The sequence below is a fragment of the Cyprinus carpio genome, chromosome B1 (assembly GCF_018340385.1).
Source record: "Cyprinus carpio isolate SPL01 chromosome B1, ASM1834038v1, whole genome shotgun sequence".
In the NCBI taxonomy this organism is placed as follows: domain Eukaryota; kingdom Metazoa; phylum Chordata; class Actinopteri; order Cypriniformes; family Cyprinidae; genus Cyprinus; species Cyprinus carpio.
The window spans coordinates 31,760,031-31,778,243 of NC_056597.1; the positions used below are offsets into that span (position 1 = coordinate 31,760,031).

At 41.2% G+C, this 18,213-nt stretch overlaps 1 protein-coding gene across 1 annotated transcript in view; it reads right to left on the reverse strand.

Annotated features, from left to right (window-relative positions):
• Positions 1–11,899, reverse strand: part of LOC109087076 (zinc finger protein 184-like) — a 31,152-nt gene extending 19,253 nt beyond the window's left edge. Inside the window, exons 1-4 of the mRNA XM_042716032.1 lie at positions 11,849–11,899; positions 10,179–10,346; positions 9,700–10,062; positions 2,529–2,643 (exon numbers count right to left, since the gene is read on the reverse strand). Of these exons, the coding sequence (XP_042571966.1) occupies positions 2,529–2,643; positions 9,700–10,062; positions 10,179–10,346; positions 11,849–11,884 (682 nt within the window). The 5' untranslated portion in view covers positions 11,885–11,899. The remainder of the gene's footprint in view (positions 1–2,528; positions 2,644–9,699; positions 10,063–10,178; positions 10,347–11,848) is intronic.
• Between the last annotated feature and the right edge of the window lie 6,314 nt (positions 11,900–18,213).

The following is an 18,213-nucleotide window of genomic DNA, read 5'->3' on the forward strand; positions in this document are numbered from 1 at the left end:
ACTAATATTAGTCTGTTTCTCTCTTATTCCGAGGTCACCGTAGCCACCAGATCCAGTCTGTATCCAGAACAGATGGTCACTGCAGTCACCCAGATCCAGTACGTATCCAGCCCAGATGGTGGATCAACACCTAGAAAGGATCTCTACAGCCCTGAAAGACAACGGAGACCAGGACAACTAGAGCCCCAGAGACAGATCCCCTGTAAAGACCTTGTCTCAGACGACCACCGGGACAAGACCACAGGAAACAGATGATTCTTCTACACAATCTGACTGAAAACTTTACTTGACTCTGACTCTCTATTGCAAATCAAAGGAAATAACAATCATTTATAGCCATAATGTGGCAGTATTAAAAACTGCTAAAAGAAGCTGTGAGATTTGTGTGGTCATAATTCCAGATAACCCATAAACATACACTTTAATTCTATCTGATCTTTAATTCTATTTGACATTACAGTGAAGTTCAAGTAGCTGCCACAAAACCACCAAACTATTCCTCCCAGAGGATTCGTTTCTACCAAGTGAATAGCTTACCTTACACAGCAGCATAAAAGAACAGTGATGAAATGGATAATTAATAAACCATGGTTCTTTCTTGATTAAAAGAAACCAGTCCAGCAATGAAAAAGCAGAGTGTATTTGCCAGTGACTCTCCTTCATGCATTTCACCACATAAAACATGCTTTATGAAACAAAGACGATCATATTATTGTAGTATTTTATTCTGAGGATTTTTAATAGTTCTGTCTGGTTTAATATAAAAATCATTGGTCTGCTCTATCAAACATGACTTTACATACAGCACTTGGATCAATCTACCACATTAAAAAAAGTTCACTGCCCCCTACTGGTAGTAAGAGCTCAATGAACATTATCAGTTTTTTTCCCAGATTGATTGATGAAAGTCACTCTGATGATTCTGGAGCAGTTTGTTCTTTAGTGTGTTTGTTCTGGTGGGTCTGAAAACTACCTAAATAAGCGAATCTCTCGCCGCAGATGGAGCAGGAGTAAGGTTTCTCTCCTGTATGAACTCGCTGATGGACCTTAAGGATGTCTAATCGAGCAAACGTCTTGTCACACTGTGAGCATTTGAACGGTCTTTCTCCAGTATGAATCCTCTTGTGGTTTTGTAAAGAACAATGTTTACGGAAACTCATCCCACAGACGCTGCAGTGATGTGGTTTTTCTCCAGTGTGGACTCGCTTATGAGAAAAAAAAGTACGTGGATCAGAAAAGCTCTTCCCGCAGTAGGAGCACAGATATGGTTTCTCTCCGGTGTGAATCCTCTCGTGACAATTCAGATTAGATCTTTGACGGAATCGTTTGTCACAGTGTTTGCACTGAAACGGTTTCTCACCTGAGTGTACACCTTGGTGTGACTTTAGAGAGCTTGAGTTTGTGAAGGTTTTCCCACATTCACTGCACTGATACGGTCTCTCATTGGTGTGCAAACGCACATGTTTCTTCAGATGAGATCCATAACTGAAGCTCTTCTCACAGTGAGGGCACTTGTAAGGTCTTTCTCCTGTGTGTTTTCGGTTATGAACATCAAGATTTCCTTTGGTGCTGAAATACTTGTCACATTCACTGCAGTGGAAAGACTTTTCACCGTGACTCTTCAAGTGAACTTTAAGAACGAATGAAAAAAAAAATCCTTCCCGCACTGTTCACAGTGAAACTCCTTCTTCCCGCTGTGCTCTTTTGAATGAAGTCTCCTCTCTTCTGCGGTAGGAAAGCTGATGTTGCATCTCCTACAGGTGAAGTCTTTCTGTTCTGTGTGTTTTCTCTCGTGTCTCGCTAAATGACCCTCTGAACTCAGTGTTTTTCCACAGGTGCTGCAGGAGAAACTCTTCAGCTGCTCTTTTGATGTTAAGTCTGTTTCTCCGTCAGAAGATGAACAGCCTTTATTGTCTGAAATTAGCAAAAAAAATAATGGTTATAAATTCTGGGTTTTTAAATATATTTGAGATTTGTTTGTGTCACTCAAGAAACATACAGAAATTCTGTAATATCGAAGTCTAGGGGTGAACAATTAATAAAAAAATCACAATGTGGTTTAGTGCAGTTATCCAATTGCCTAAAGCCTACAAGTTAATTAAATAAACCCATGCACAGACATATTAATAAAGTGAGTTTAGAAATGCAACATTCACCGCCCATTTCATCATATTTACAATGTAATTTTGCAGTATAATAATATTACTGCAATCACAATGTATTTCTTTCATAATTTTATCATTTATAATAATTAATTGAAATTCGATTTTTGACCAAACTGTGCAGTCTTACTAACAGACACAGCAAATCTGGCACACTTAAAAAACATATTCTAGATCAAAATCTCAACAGAGAAAAAAAAAATACTAGAATATGCCATTATGTTCCCAAGTATCTCAGAAAGTCTTCTCTCAAACCTGATCAGATCATTAAAGAAAAACAGCCAGTAAAAACCTGATCCTGCAGAGTCTCTGCTGAAATTCAAGTGTCAGAGAAATAACAAACGGTCATAAAAAGAAGAAACAAACCTGGAGGAATGAAATCTTCATCATCATCATCCTCATTATTCTCATCATCCTCCTGCTCTTCCTCATCAGTGTGTTGTTGTTCTTTCTCTGCGGTGGTTTCTTCTCCTCTGCTCTCGATCAGGTTCCTGCAGTCCACCAGTTTGACGGAGCACATCTTCAGCGGCGTCGTCTGCAGCATCTGCTGTTCTCCAGCATTACAGTCAGAGGTTTGATCAGTGGATTCATGATCCTGAGCGTCAGTATAACAGAGTAAAGTGAGGCTGAGCTCTGAGTCCTGTGTGTCTCTGGATCTCTGATCTCTGACGCTCCAGACTGAATCCTGAGCTTCTGTCCCATCAGTCACACGCACTGAAACCTGCTCCACATCCTGACAAACACAATCAGCTTATCAGTTCAGAATCATATATCAGTTGATTCTGACAGTCATGAATCAACTTTGAAACGTTAAGGTATAGTTCACCCTAAAATGAAAATTCTGTCACTCACCCTCATGTAATTTCAAGCCTGTAAGCCCTCTGTTCATCTTCGGAACACAAATTAAGATAATTTCGATGAAAACTCAGAGCTTTCTGATCCTACATAGACAGCAATGCAACTGAAATGTTCCCAGGCCCAGAAACGTAGCAAGGACTTTGGTTAAATAGTCCATGTGATATCAGTGGTTCATCCGTAATGTTATGAAGCAATGAGAATATTTTTTGTACACAAAGAAAACAAAACTAACAAGTTTATTCAGCAATTTCCTCTCTTTCGTGTCAGTCTCTACTGCTCGTTCACATGCTGACGCAAAAGCTAATGATTCAGAGCAACTGAACACCCTCAACAATCTCCCCATGATGCTTGCACTCATACCTCTGTTTTTTAAATTTCAGAAATCATCGTATCTTTCATTGACCTGGTTTGAAGTCGTCTAGTGAAAAATGTTCGAATATCGAAGCAATAAATCAACATCCCGCTCAAAAGCCAGCAGCCATAGCTTTTGTCGCTCTGAATCATTTACTGGCTCTGCACAAGCAGTTCTGTCTTGGCAAAGTGGAGAAGAAGGTGATGATCCTTTATCCAGCAAGAAATGTCTGTTAGACAAGCTGAGATGCGAGCAGCTATCGTTGGATGATCAGGATGGAATGAGAGGTAGAGTTGAGTGTCATCAGCATAGCAATGGTATGAAAAGCCATGTTTCTGAATGACAGAACCTAGTGATGCCATGTAGACAGAGAAAAGAAGTGGTCCAAGAACCGAGCCCTGAGGCACCCCAGTAGCTAGATGTTGTGACTTGGACACCTCGCCTCTCAAAGATATCTTAAAGGACCTATCTGAGAGATAAGACTCAAACCACTGGAGTGCGGTTCCTGGGATGCCCTTTGCCAGCAGGGTTGACAGGAGGATCTGGTGGTTAACTGTGTCAAAAGTAGCAGACAGATCCAGCAAAATAAGTATTGAAGATTTGGATTACGCTCCTGCCAGTCTTAGTGCTTCAACAACGGAGAGCAAGGCAGTCTCGGTTGAATGTCCACTTCTGAAACCAGATTGGTTGGTTGTCAAGCAGGTTGTTCTGTGTGAGAAAGGCAGAGACTTGGTTGAACACAACTCGTCCAAGTGTTTTTGCAATGAAAGGAAGAAGGGAAACTGGTCTGTAGTTCTCTAAAAGAGTTGGGTTGAGGGTGGGTTTCTTAAGTAGTGGAGTTATATGAGCCTGTCTAAATGATGAGGGGAAAACACCTGTATGAAGGGATGTGTTGATGTGAGTGAGTGCAGGTACAGCTGCAGGAGAAATGGCTTGATGGATATGAGATGGAATAGGATCAAGCGGACAAGTAGTAGGATGATTAGAAAGAATGAGTTTGGAGACTTCTGCCTCAGAGAGTGAAAAGAAGGATGTAAATGAGTGTATGTTTGCTGGTAAGATGTGCTTGACAGATTGTGGTGTGGAAAAGTGTGCACTGATGGTTTTCATTTTATTAATGAAGAATGTGGCAAAGTCGTCAGCTATTAGAGTTGATGAAGGAGGGGGAGGAGGAGGACAAAGGAGGAAGGAAAATGTTTTAAAGAGCATGCGTTAGATGAATTGTTAATTTTGTTATGATAGAATGTCTCTTTAGCAGTGGAGACATTAGCAGAGAAGGAAGGGAGGAGTGACGAATACACATTAAGGTCAGTAGGATTTTTGGATTTGCACCAAACCCTTTCAGCAGCCCTGAGCTTAGAATCATGCTTGCTTAGAACATCAAACAGCCAAGGAGCAGAAAGTGTGGTACGGCCTGGCCTGGAAGACAAGGGGCAGACAGTGTCTAAACAAGATGTAAGAGTGGAGCAGAAAGTATCAGCAGCACTGTTAGCATCAAGAGATGTTAACCGTTTAGGGGAAGGAAGTGAAGATGAAACCATAGCAGATAGCCGGGAAAGTGAGAGTGAGCGAAGGTTACGTTGAAAGATGACATGTGGAGGGGTATCTGTTGTGTCAGGGAGCATGTGGAGGTTGAGAGTGAGGAGTAAGTGATCCGAGGTGTGCAGTGGAGTAACCAGTACATGACCAGTGGAGCAGTGTCATGTGTAAATAAGGTCCAGTTGGTTGCCTGATTTGTGAGAAGCAGTAGTTGACACTCTCTTGAGATCAAAAGAGGCAAGCAGAGTGTGGAAGTCTGCAAATATCGGTTTATCTAGCTGGATGTTGAAGTCTCCAAGCATAACTAGAAGAGTACCATCTTCAGGAAAGGTTGAGAGCAGCACATCTCATTCTTCTACAAAGTTACCTAGTGGTCCTGGGGGTCGATAAACAACTACAAAATGGATTTTAAAAGGGTGGGTAATAGTGGCCGAATGTGATTCAAAGGAGCTGTTGATAAGGTAAAGGAATACATTTCCAATCATTAGAGATAAGCAGACTAGTACCTCCACCTCTTCCAGTCAAACGGGGAGTGTGGGAAAATAAGAAATAATTGGAGAGTGCTGGAGGAGTAGCAGTGTCCTCTAGTTTGATCCACGTCTCTATCAGGGCAAATAATCAAAAAGTTGAAAATAAAGTATGGGGAAGGGTTTGTGTAGGGAGGGCTTATACTGTCCCAATAAAGTGGCATCCATTTAATAATCTGAATTAAAATTATAATTTACACTCATTGCATTATTACTGCATTCTGTTTTATAATGTACTACAATACTGAGGTGCAGATAATTGCAATAAGTAGTTTAAATAGCAGAAAATCCTGCTATTTTAACAGTGTAAAGCCAGGGTCACATAGACTCTGAGCATGCAAAATTCCCTCGCATGCTGCAAAGATCATGATATCACGTCATGCTCGGCAGCATCTAATAATACATCTAAAATGTAAAAACATACTATCTTCTCCACTTTCCCGCAGCGCTGCAGTTTTAAATTTATGTTCTTTTAATTCAGCTACGAGGTCATGCTGTGACGTATCGATCTGCTGTCGGTCACACAGTGTCACATGATGCGAATTCACAGGTCAGACTTCACCAAACTTGAACTTAAACTTGTCTTACGGATTTGGAATGACATGAGGGTGAATGATTAATGACAGTATTTTCATTTTTGGGTGAACTTTACTTTTAATAGAAGCTACACACATTTTTACTGGACAAACTGACAGTGATTGAGTTGAAGGATGAAATGAAGATCTGTTCAAACCTCTCTGTTCAGTTTGTCTCCTCTTTCTCTCAGCTTTGTCTCCAGTGAAGCCACCTCTTTCTTCAGCTGACAGATTTCTGTGATGAAATCCTCAATATCCAGCATGGACAGATCAGTTCCTACTGATTTACAGCAGACCACATCCACCTGCGCTTTCATGATCAACATCTGAACACAAACATTTCATGATTATTACAATATTTATTATAAATATACAGTATTTATAATAAACTGATCAAACTAAAAATCAGAGCGGAAATACACAGAAATGAATAAATAAAATAACTTCTGGAGAATATTCAGAAACATGTCAGATATAAATGTTTTTGTTTAGATTCACTGTTTTTTTTTTTGTTTGTTTGTTTTGTTTTAAATATCGAACAGTTCAGTTTAGCTGCATTTAATAAACTATACGCCATAACTTAAACAGGACTGAGATTTAATCGATTTTAGGCATCCTTCAAAAGTGTTCAGCATACTACAATAGTTATATGGTTATATGCTAGACACTTTTACTTTAGAGTAAGCACAAATTTACAATTTTATTTACTGTAATTACAGTAAGTAAAACAATGGTATATTCATGTGGTTTTACAAATACCCAAGTTAAACTATGGTTACTGTAATAAAACCTATAGGTTAATTTTCCTAAACCAGCTCCATTTAAGCTCATTAACGCACTAAAGGTAACAAACACGTAAATAGTTAAAAACACGTACCGAGTCTACAAGCGCTCCTCCAACCGTCTTTTCTTCTTCAGTGCTTTTACCGGTGGATTTACTGGACTAAGATGGTCACAGCGCCTCCTACAGTACGAGAAGTGCACATCCGTCTGAGTGTTAGTACATATTCTTTCTACACCCGCTTTTCTCATTAAAATAAAAACTGCACATTTCATTTCAGTGTACACCGTCATGCTTGCACAGCCCAAAATACACGATTACGTTTTTGAAATGTATAACCTGAAATGTTTAATGGTTTTACTATGGTAAAATAAAAAAATAAAATTCATTCAAATTATGACGGTGAACGTGTTATTAAACAGCGAAATCCAATCGAATGTGACACACGGGACACTAAAATGTACATCACATGGACACTTCTGAGTCTCGCCGGAAGTATGTCAGAGTATTTTTTGCCTATTCTTTTGAATTCGGACATACTTGCAATTTCATGTTTGAAAAACAGTATGCAAAAAGTCCCCGGATGAAGGACCACTTCCAGCAAGATTCTGAAGTGTGCATCCGATAGACACTTACTGTCCCACGAGACCACCGGAGCAGATTTATGAATGGCTTAGTGACTCAACTGAACTGACTCTGGTAGGTTACATGACAGTAACACCATGGCAGATGTAGTACTTACACCCACATTTCATTCATATTATAATAGAACATACTTTTACTTTAAACAGTTACTAAACTGCTATGTGAACAAACTTTGACTTTGACTCTCTAATGCAAATTAAAGGAAATAACAGTCATTTCTAGCATAATGTGGCAGTATTTAAAAACTGCTAAAAGAAGCTGTGACAGTTTTGTGTGGTCATAATTACGAATAACCCATAAACATTAATTCTATCTGATCTTTAATTCTATTTGACATTACAGTGAAGTTCAAGTAGCTGCCAGAAAACCACCAAACTATTCCTCCCAGAGGATTCGTTTCTACCAAGTGAATATCTTACCTTACACAGCAGCATAAAAGAACAGTGATGAAATGGATAATTAATAAACCATGGTTCTTTCTTGATTAAAAGAAACCAGTCCAGCAATGAAAAAGCAGAGTGTATTTGCCAGTGACTCTCCTTCATGCATTTCACCACATAAAACATGCTTTATGAAATCCAGACACTCATATTATTGTAGTATTTTACTCTGAGGATTTCTAATAGTTATGTCTGGTTTAATATAAAAATCATTGGTCTGCTCTATCAAACATGACTTTACATACAGCACTTGAATCAATCCACAACATTAAAAAAGTTCACTGCCCCCTACTGGCAGTAAGAGCTCAATGAACATTATCAGTTTCTTTCCCAGATTGATTGATGAAAGTCACTCTGATGATTCTGGAGCAGTTTGTTCTTTAGTGTGTTTGTTCTGGTGGGTCTGAAAACTACCTAAATAAGCGAATCTCTCGCCGCAGATGGAGCAGGAGTAAGGTTTCTCTCCTGAATGAACTCGCTGATGGACCTTAAGGATGTCTGATCGAGCAAACGTCTTGTCACACTGTGAGCATTTGAACGGTCTTTCTCCAGTATGAGTCCGCTTGTGGTTTTGTAAAGTACTATGTTTACTGAAACTCTTTCCACAAACGCTGCAGTGATACGGTTTTTCTCCAGTGTGGACTCGCTTATGAAATACAAAATAAGATGAATTTGAAAAGCTCTTCCCGCAGTAGGAGCACAGATATGGTTTCTCTCCGGTGTGGGTCCTCTCATGATTGTTCAGATTAGATCTTTGACGGAATCGTTTGTCGCAGTGTTTGCACTGAAACAGTTTCTCATCAGAGTGTATATTTTGGTGTGAATGTAGACTAAACAACTGCCTAAAGGTTTTCCCACATTCACTGCACTGATACAGTCTCTCATTGGTGTGCAAACGCACATGTCTCTTCAGATGAGGTCCGTGATTGAAGCTCTTCTCGCAGTGAGGACACTTGTATGGTCTTTCTCCCGTGTGGACTCGCTTATGAACATCAAGATTTCCTTTGGTGCTGAAATACTTGTCACATTCACTGCAGTGGAAAGACTTTTCACCGTGAGTCTTCAAGTGAACTTTTAGACTAGAATGAAAGAAAAAATCCTTCCCGCACTGTTCACAGTGAAACTCCTTCTTCCCGCTGTGCTCTTTTGAATGAAGTCTCCTCTCTTCTGCGGTAGGAAAGCTAATCTTGCATCTCCTACAGCTGAAGTCTTTCTGTTCTGTGTGTTTTCTCTCGTGTCTCGCTAAATGACCCTCTGAACTCAGTGTTTTTCCACACGTGCTGCAGGAGAAACTCTTCAGCTGCTCTTTTGATGCTAAGTCTGTCTCTCCATCAGAAAATGAACAGCCTTTGTCATCTGAAAAGAACAAAATGATTATACATTCTGGGTTTTAAAATATAATTGAAAAGAGTTTGTTTGAAACTCTGCAAGTTAATTAAATAAACCCATGCACAGACACATTGAAAAAATTAGTTTGGAAATGCAACATTCGCCACCCATTTACATCATATTTACAATGTCATTTTACAGTATAATAATGCTGCAATCACAATGTTTTTCTTTTATAAATATATATATAATAACAAAAGTCATTTAAATTAGACTTTTGGTCAAATTAGACAAACAGGCACAGCAATCTGTCTCTCTTAAAAAACACATTCTAGGGAGAGAAGAGAGAGAAAAAAAATAATTTTCCATCATGTTCCCAAATATCTCAGAAAATCTGCACCATCAGTCAATATGAACCTGATGCTGCTGAGTCTCTGCTGAGATTCAAGTGTCATGAAAAACAAAAAAGGTCATAAAAGGAGAAACAAACCTGGAGGAATGAAATCTTCATCATCATCTTCATCCTCATTCTCATCATCATCCTCCTGCTCTTCCTCATCAGTTTGTTGTTCTTTCTCTGCGGTGGTTTCTTCTCCTCTGCTCTCGATCAGGTTCCTGCAGTCCACCAGTTTGACGGAGCACATCTTCAGCGGCGTCTGCAGCATCTGCTGTTCTCCAGCATTACAGTCAGAGGTTTGATCAGTGGATTCATGATCCTGAGCGTCAGTATAACAGAGTAAAGTGAGGCTGAGCTCTGAGTCCTGTGTGTCTCTGGATCTCTGATCTCTGACGCTCCAGACTGAATCCTGAGCTTCTGTCCCATCAGTCACACGCACTGAAACCTGCTCCACATCCTGACAAACACAATCAGTCATATATCTAGCAATAGTATGATTAAAACTAAGATGTTACGTCACATAACAATCAGTCCGTATGAGCAGCTAAAGATGAAATGAAGATCTGTTCAAACCTCTCTGTTCAGTTTGTCTCCTCTTTCTCTCAGCTTTGTCTCCAGTGAAGCCACCTCTTTCTTCAGCTGACAGATTTCTGTGATGAAATCCTCAATATCCAGCATGGACAGATCAGTTCCTACTGATTTACAGCAGACCACATCCACCTGCGCTTTCATGCTCAACATCTGAACACAAACACTTCATGATAAAAGACACATTAAAAATCCAAAATTAAAGCTGTAAACTAAGCATGATATTTTATTTATTCTTTAAAAGTGTCCAGGATTGAAAATAAAATAATGTGCTACTCTAGCATCTATGGCTTTACAACTAATTTTTAACATGGTCATTGAAGCAAAACAATGCCGAATTTGTAGTTACTGTGGTTTTATTACAAATACCTTAGTTAAATTGTGGTTCCTGTAGTAAAACCGTAGTTAATTTTCATAAGCGAGGAGAAAAGGCGACACAAGCTTTATTTAAACTACATTAACTGAAACACTAAAGAAAGAATAACAACATGCACATACACTGCTAAAACGCATAAATCTTAAAGGCACACCAGTCTTCTTTCTTTCTTCGGTGGTTTTACCGGTGAACTAAAGATCGTCACGGCGCCTCCTACAGTACGAGCGATGGAGTGAGAAAGCGGTCAAGGTCTGAGAACTCATTTCTTCGTCTTTATTTCATTCAAAAATACCGTTGAATTCCAGTGACGAATACTCATTAGTTAATTTCTTTAAAACTACGAGCAAGATGTATTCTGTATTCTGTCAAATCCCCCCGAAATCATATTTACTCTCATATATTAATTTTAAGTAATCATTTAGTAAAGAGCTCGATAAACGAGAGAGTCAGTCAGGCAGTAAAACAAAATGACGTTAATTTTTAAATTCTTCAAGCGCGCTCTCTGGAAGAAAAGGCGTGCTTAGATCAGAGGCGCTCAGTTTATCTACGGATTTGATTTCTGTTATCATTCAAGGAGCCTGGTTTCACAGACAGGGCTTACAATAAGCCAGGAGACCATAATTCAATTTAATACATTTAAGTAGTTTTTATTAATGTGTCTTAGGAAAAAACAAGTTTCTTTAAGTTGAAAGCTCAGACATTTAGGTTTAAACCTTTCTGTGAAATTATCATTTAAACTTGTTTTGGTTAATATAATTTATGTATTTTAATAAATGCTGCATTAAACGAATTTTAAAGCATTAAACAAAAAGATCTGCAACGTTTTCCTTGGAAAAAAATTACAGGGTTATGAAAATAGCCTAATAACCATTTATAGATTAATTCCGCTCTCGTTCATAATCATAAACAATCATTTTGAGTTTAAATCAGTGTCTGTCCATTTAGCAAAAGTTATTTTTGAGCATTGTAATGTTTAAAGCGGATGTCATAAATGGCAGTAGACCCTTTTTTAAACAGTTTTTCAGTGTTCAATTTTGTGTTCACATGAGGTCAATATTCCAAATATGCCATAAACATTTAATTCTACACTTCAAATCTATTTAATCTTTCTTACTGACATTACAGTGAAGTTCAAGTAGCTGTCACAAAACCTTCAAACTTTTCCACCCACAGGATTTTTTTATACCATATAATGATGAAATGGATAATTAATAAACTATGGCTCTTTCTTAATTGAAAGAAACCTATCCAGCAATGAAAAACGCTCTCGGTTACTTACGTAACGTCGGTTCCCTGAGATGAGGGAACAAGACATTGCTATAGGAATTACCCTTTTCTCCAAATACTACTGAAGCCTTATTGAATCACGCCAGTGAAACTGGCCAATGGCATTCAAGCACGTGAAATATGAGGGGCTCCCACTCTATATAAAGCAGATTTCCTTTCCTCTCTGATTTTGTAAAACACGTTATGAAAAGCATACTTCGTGGCTGAATACACTCCAAATCATATTGACTTTAAAAGAGTGTAATCTCCACTCCCCGTGGATTACCCCGCCCCTCGACAGTAAATTTGTGCCATAATTCAGGAGTCCGGGGACATGTACTGCCCGGATGGAGAGTAGGTGTTGATCTGCCCAGAGAAGAAGCAGCCGCAAGCTCACGCCCCCTTGGTGATTTACAGATGCTACCACTGTCATGCTGTCTGTCCTGATGAGAATGTGATGGTTGAGAATGTCCGGGAGAAAGCACTGGAGTGCTAGGTGTACAGCATGGAGCTCCAGACAGTTTATGTGCCACAACTTCTCCGTTTCTGATCACGTCCCGAAGCCTGGTCTGCCGTTGCATACGGCTCCCCAGCCCGTGCTCGATGCATCTGTTGTAACAGTCTTTCTCCTGATCACTTGGCAAATAAGAACACCCCAGCGATACAGAGTCATATTGCATCAAGGGGTCAGCACATCCCAGCAGTCGCGCGTCACTTTGATACCCAAGGTGCCAGTGCGTTCTGCGCTCTGTGGCACCCCGGCCCTTAAGCCAGAGCTGAAGCAGTAGCATATGTAGGAGCCCTAGTTTGCACAGTGTCGAGGCGGCAGCCATCTGGCCGAGTCTCCTCTGAAAGCATTTCAACAAAAGAGAGTTCCCTTACTTTAAGACTGCAAGAGAGCTGATCAGTTTTTGTGAGCGCTCCTCCGACAGACACGCTCGATATTGATTGAATTCAGCTCCACTCCTAAAAGGGAGACATTCCGGCTCGGTACTAGCATGCTCTTTTGAGTAATCTCAGTCAGCCATAAAACCTCTGAAGATAAGGGAGGAGTCTGAGCTTGTCGCTGAGCAGCACGCTCTCTGATTGGGCTAAGACTAGCCAATCATCAAGATAGTTCATGATGCACATTCCGCTGTGCTTCAGAGGAGAGAGAGTGGTATCCATGCATTTCGTAAAACTTACAAGGGGCCAGGGATAAACCGAAGGGTAGGACTGAGAAATGGTACGCTATCCCCTCGAATGCAAATCTTAAGAAAAATCCTGTGGCAAAGGGATACCTGAATGTGAAAATTAGGATCCTTAAAATACACAGAGATAAACCAATCTCTCGGTCTGATGTGTGAGAGGATTTGTCTCAGCGTAATCATTTTGGACGAGCGCTTTGAAAGCGCATGAACTGTGACAGCAGGCGAGGCAGACTGCACACTGTGAGGGATAACTCGCCGTTGGGGGACGGGGAGTTTAATACCACACAAGTGTGAGAGTGAGTGATGGGAGAGAGGATAGTGAGAGGAGGAGAATTGCTCTGATATTGAGGTGAGTTTTGTATGTTTTTTTGACTTTATTTCACTGCATAGTGGAACAGTCAAACACAGTGCTGGGTGCAAATTTCCTCCTCTTTCCTGTTTCCTCCCTCTCATGTTCGCACTTAACAGCAGCAGAAGATGCGTGCGGTCTTCCTGTGCTCTGCCCTGAGGAGGAGTGGGAATGCACAGGAGGGTTTGCACCGGCACGCTTTGGCAGGAAGTGGATAATAGCCTTCGACTGTTTCTGCGCTTCAATGAAGCGCTCTGTGAACGCCTCTACTGCTGCTCCGAAGAGACCTGAGGGATTCACGGGAGCGTCCAGAAGGGCTGTTTTTTCAGAGTCCTTTAACTGGGTCAGACTAAGCCACAGGTCATGATCTAGCACCACAAGATTCACCATGTTGCGGCCAATCATTCGAGCTGTCACCTTCGCCGTTCTGAGGGCCAGATCCATGGTGCGTCGGAGCTCTTTGAAAACTTCAGGGTTCGGCCCGTCTTCACCCAGAGACGATGGGGGAGGGGCAGAGAACAGCGGTCATTAAGCGCACTGGAAGGGGACCTGCATCGGGGGGTGAGGAGCACATGGGCACTGAGCCGGCGTGGGCTCATCACATGACCCTGACAGATCCACATCAGAAGCTCATGGCACTTTCCTGCTTGGCTCAAAAGAGGCTGCAGAGGAAGATTGCGGCAGGGCTTGTTGGGTGAGTTCATCGCCTTGGATGATGGCCACATGGCGCTTGAGAGTCCGGAGGCTCATATCTTCGCAGTGGGGGCAGTATGAGCCCCCAAGTGCCACTTCTGCTTGGGCATGACCCAGGCAGAAGACGCACGACTTGTTGCCATAAGAGAGTTCGATTGGGTCTGCACAGGAGAGGTAATCGCGAGTCATCTTTGTTTCAGAATCTCACCGGAACACAGCAGGGGAAGAGAAGGCATGTCCGCTGCAGCATGTAATTCTCGTAGAAGGTTGGCTGAAGAAAAAGATTCTGAATGGATGACATACAAGCGCTGCTTTATATAGAGTGGAAGCCCCTCATATTTTGCATGCTTGAACACCATTGGCCAGTTTCACTGGTGTGATTAAACAATGCTTCAGTAGTATTTACATTTAATCATTTAGCAGACGCTTTTATTCAAAGCGACTAACAAATGAGAACAATAGAAGCAATCAGATCAACAAGAGAACAACAACAGTATACAAGTGGCATGACAAGTCTCAGTCCAGTACAGAACACGTAGCCAGGGTTTTTTTTTTTTTTAAGAATATGATAGACAAGAAAAGAAAAGGTAAGTACTATTATTAGTTGGTGAAGTGCTGGTGAAAAAGATGAGTCTTTAGATGTTTTTTGAAAATGAGTAAAGACTCAGCTGTTCGAATTGAGATCGGGAGGTCTTTCCACCAGCTGGGCGCAGTCCAGGAAAAGGTCTGTGAGAGTGATTTTGAACCTCTTTGGGATGGCACCACAAGGCGTTGTTCACTTGCAGAGCGCAAACTTTCTGGAGGGTGCATAAGATTGAACTAATGAGCTTAGGTATGTTGGTGCCATGCCAGTGGTCGTCTTGTAGGCAAGCATCAGTACCTTGAATTTGATGCGAGCAGCTACTTGTAGCCAGTGTAACCTGACGAGGAGAGGAGTAACGTGAGCTGTTTTGACTCATTGAAGACAACCCTCGCTGCTGCATTCTGGATCAGTTGCAGAGGCTTGATAGTACATGCAGGAAGGCCCGCCAGGAGAGCATTACAATAGTCCAGTCTGGAGAGAACAAGAGCTTGGACAAGAAGTTGTGTGGCTTGCTCTGACAGGAAGGGTCTAATCTTCATAATGTTGTATAAGGCAAATCTGCAGGACCGGGTCATTGTAGCAATATGGTCTGTGAAGCTTAACTGATAATCCATCACAACTCCTAAGTTTCTGGCTGTCCTGGAAGGAGTTATGGTTGACGAACTTAGCTGTATAGAGAAGTTGTGATGAAACGATGGGTTAGCTGGAACCACCAGCAGTTCTGTCTTAGCAACCCTCTACGCACACCTTGGCAATATAATTGCCATTGGCTAGTAAATTTTTCAGTTTACTCGCCAGACTGATATACTATTTTACACACACACACACACACACACATACACACACACACACACACATGATTCCAATCAGCTTATCTTTGTAAAATGGCACAGCTTCTTAAATCCTAGCTTCTTAATCAGTCAGTCAAGCATTATATTCTGGTATTAAGCACTATTTAATAATAGAACTTTAGTTATTAGAACTAAAACTTGATAACCATGTATGAATTAATATTTGTCATTTTAACTGAATTTAAGACTGATGGTGATGCTTAAGATATTGTTGGTAATTCAGGGTTTCTGTAAAAAAAAAAAAAATTGTAGCCTAATAGATCATATTAATTATTATTAAAAGATAATACTACTACTAATTCTACTACCATACTAACAATATACAATGCACTACGGATTGATGAGCTGCTGGGTTCATGAATATTAATCACGTTGTCTGCATTCGGTCAAATTAAATTGCCATTTGCGCATTAGCTCCGCCCACTACCGGAGAACCCGGCATATCTTCTGCTTGTTCTAAGGGTGCTTTCACACTTTCACGCTTGCCTGGTCCGAACCAGAGTTTGATTGGTCCCCCTCCCCCTGCTGGACTGTGTTCATATTATAATATTTGAGTCTGAATCGCGGCTCTCTTGCGTCATCAAGCCAGCAGCTGTTTACCCTGTTGCTTAGTAACGACGGCGCAGGAGAAGGCGGCAAATGCATAACATTACTCTCTACACTTTTAAGTATTTACGTTTTTGAACCGTTCGTTTTGTTTACAAAGCTTCGGTACATAACGGCACTTGCGTCTGTCTTACGAATGTACTGCAAATACTCTAAAGACCGCTTAAGGTGAACAGAAATGAGATATACAGCTCTCTGCTTGCAGCGCGTCAGTCACGCTCGTCAGGAAAGTGAGTGAAACACACACAAACACACATTTTCATCAAATAATACATCATTAATAGCGGTTCGCTTCCGCGATTTGGTACGATTGCGTTCACATCAGCAGTGAACCGTACCAGAGTTCACATGAACTGTACCCCAGACCACCTTTTTTAAGCAGACTCAGGTATGGCTCGTGGGTGCGCACCCGAGTTCGGAAGACAGCGTTCACATCATCCAAACGAGCCGAACTCTGACGTCAATCGAACCCAGGATGCGCACCAAAAGTGCTAGTGTGAAAGCACCCTAAAAAGCTGAATAATTCTAAATGAACTCCATTATTTTGACAGGAAAATACAACAAAGAATATAGTTTACATGTAGCGCGTCGATTCATCGTGGTAAGACTCTGACTCTCTCTCTTTGGATGTGTGAGAAACAGCGCTATCAGCAAAGCGACGGCGAGTCGTGCGCCTTCACACAGAGTTTACAGAGTGTCAAATACAGGTGCGCTGTGCGTCCATTGAGATGAATTGAAAAAGTACAGATCGCTTGATGGAGAGAGAAACTCTGAAGCGCTCAGTCAGTGTTCAGCGAGTGAAAAGATATCTGTCCTAATCTTATAATAGCCTCGAACACTCACACTGGCGAGTAAAATCTAAGAATTGCAGGTCTTATTAGCCAAAACGATAGACATCATTTAGGCTGCATTTACACTGCAGGTCTTGATGCCCAAATCCGATTTTCTGACTATATCCGATTTTTTTGACGACCCGCTTACATCATCTTTTAAAAGTGACCCGTGTCCGATTTTTGCATTTACACTATACACTGCTGAAACTACCAAACATAGACGTTCTGACCCGGAAAAGGAAGTAAAACAGCACGAAATACAATGGATGCAGATGCAAATAAAATTATACAGTGTTTTGCTTTCCACAATATTTTGAAAAGTCAAACAAAAATATCAGCAAAACATTGGTCTCGTACGGCGGAGAAAAAAGCGCTTAAACCGTGCCTCCCCATATCTCATGAAATGTCTTCAAACACGGATTTATTTCTGTAACAACCCTGCATTTTTGCCTGCACTGTCTCTTTGCCCAAAATACTTAAAAGAGATGAAACCTCCGCATTGCTCCACTGTGTGTATCCTTCTTCCTCCATCGCGCCTATAATAAGTCATGTGATCTCAGTTGGTGGTGTTCACCTGAGTTGACGTCACTTTTTTAATGACGTACGACTCGCATTTACTGGGGAATATCCGATTTGTCTGCTTGAGAGGAAAAAATCGGAATTGGGTCACTTGAACCATGCAGTGTAAATGGGGCCTTAGTCGCCCAGAGTAAAATTTCGTCGCATATGTGAGTGATTTACTCGCAATGTAGAGGGTTGCTTAGTAAGGTTGAGCTGAAGGTGATGGTCATTCCTCCAGCTAGAAATGTCACTCAGACAGGCTGAAATGCGACCAACTACCGTGGGGTTATCTGGTTGGAATGAGAAGTAGAGTTGAGTGTCATCAGCATAGCAGTGATAGGAAAAGCCATGCTTCTGAATGACAGATCCTAATGACGTCATGTAGATGGAGAAGAGAAGTGGTCCAAGTACTGAGCCCTGAGGAACCCCAGTAGCAAGTTTTTGTGACTTAGAAACTTCACCCCTCCAAGACAACCTGAAGGATCTATCAGAAAGGTAGGACTTAAACCACTGGAGTGCGGTTCCAGAGATGCCCATCTTTCTGAGGGTGGACAGGAGAATCTGGTGATTAACTGTGTCAAAAGCAGCAGATAGGTCCAGCAAAATGAGTACTGAGGATTTTGAAGCTGCTCTTGCCAGTCGCAGTGCTTCAGTAACCGAGAGCAGGGCAGTCTCAGTTGAGTGGCCGCTTTTAAAGCCAGATTGGTTGCTG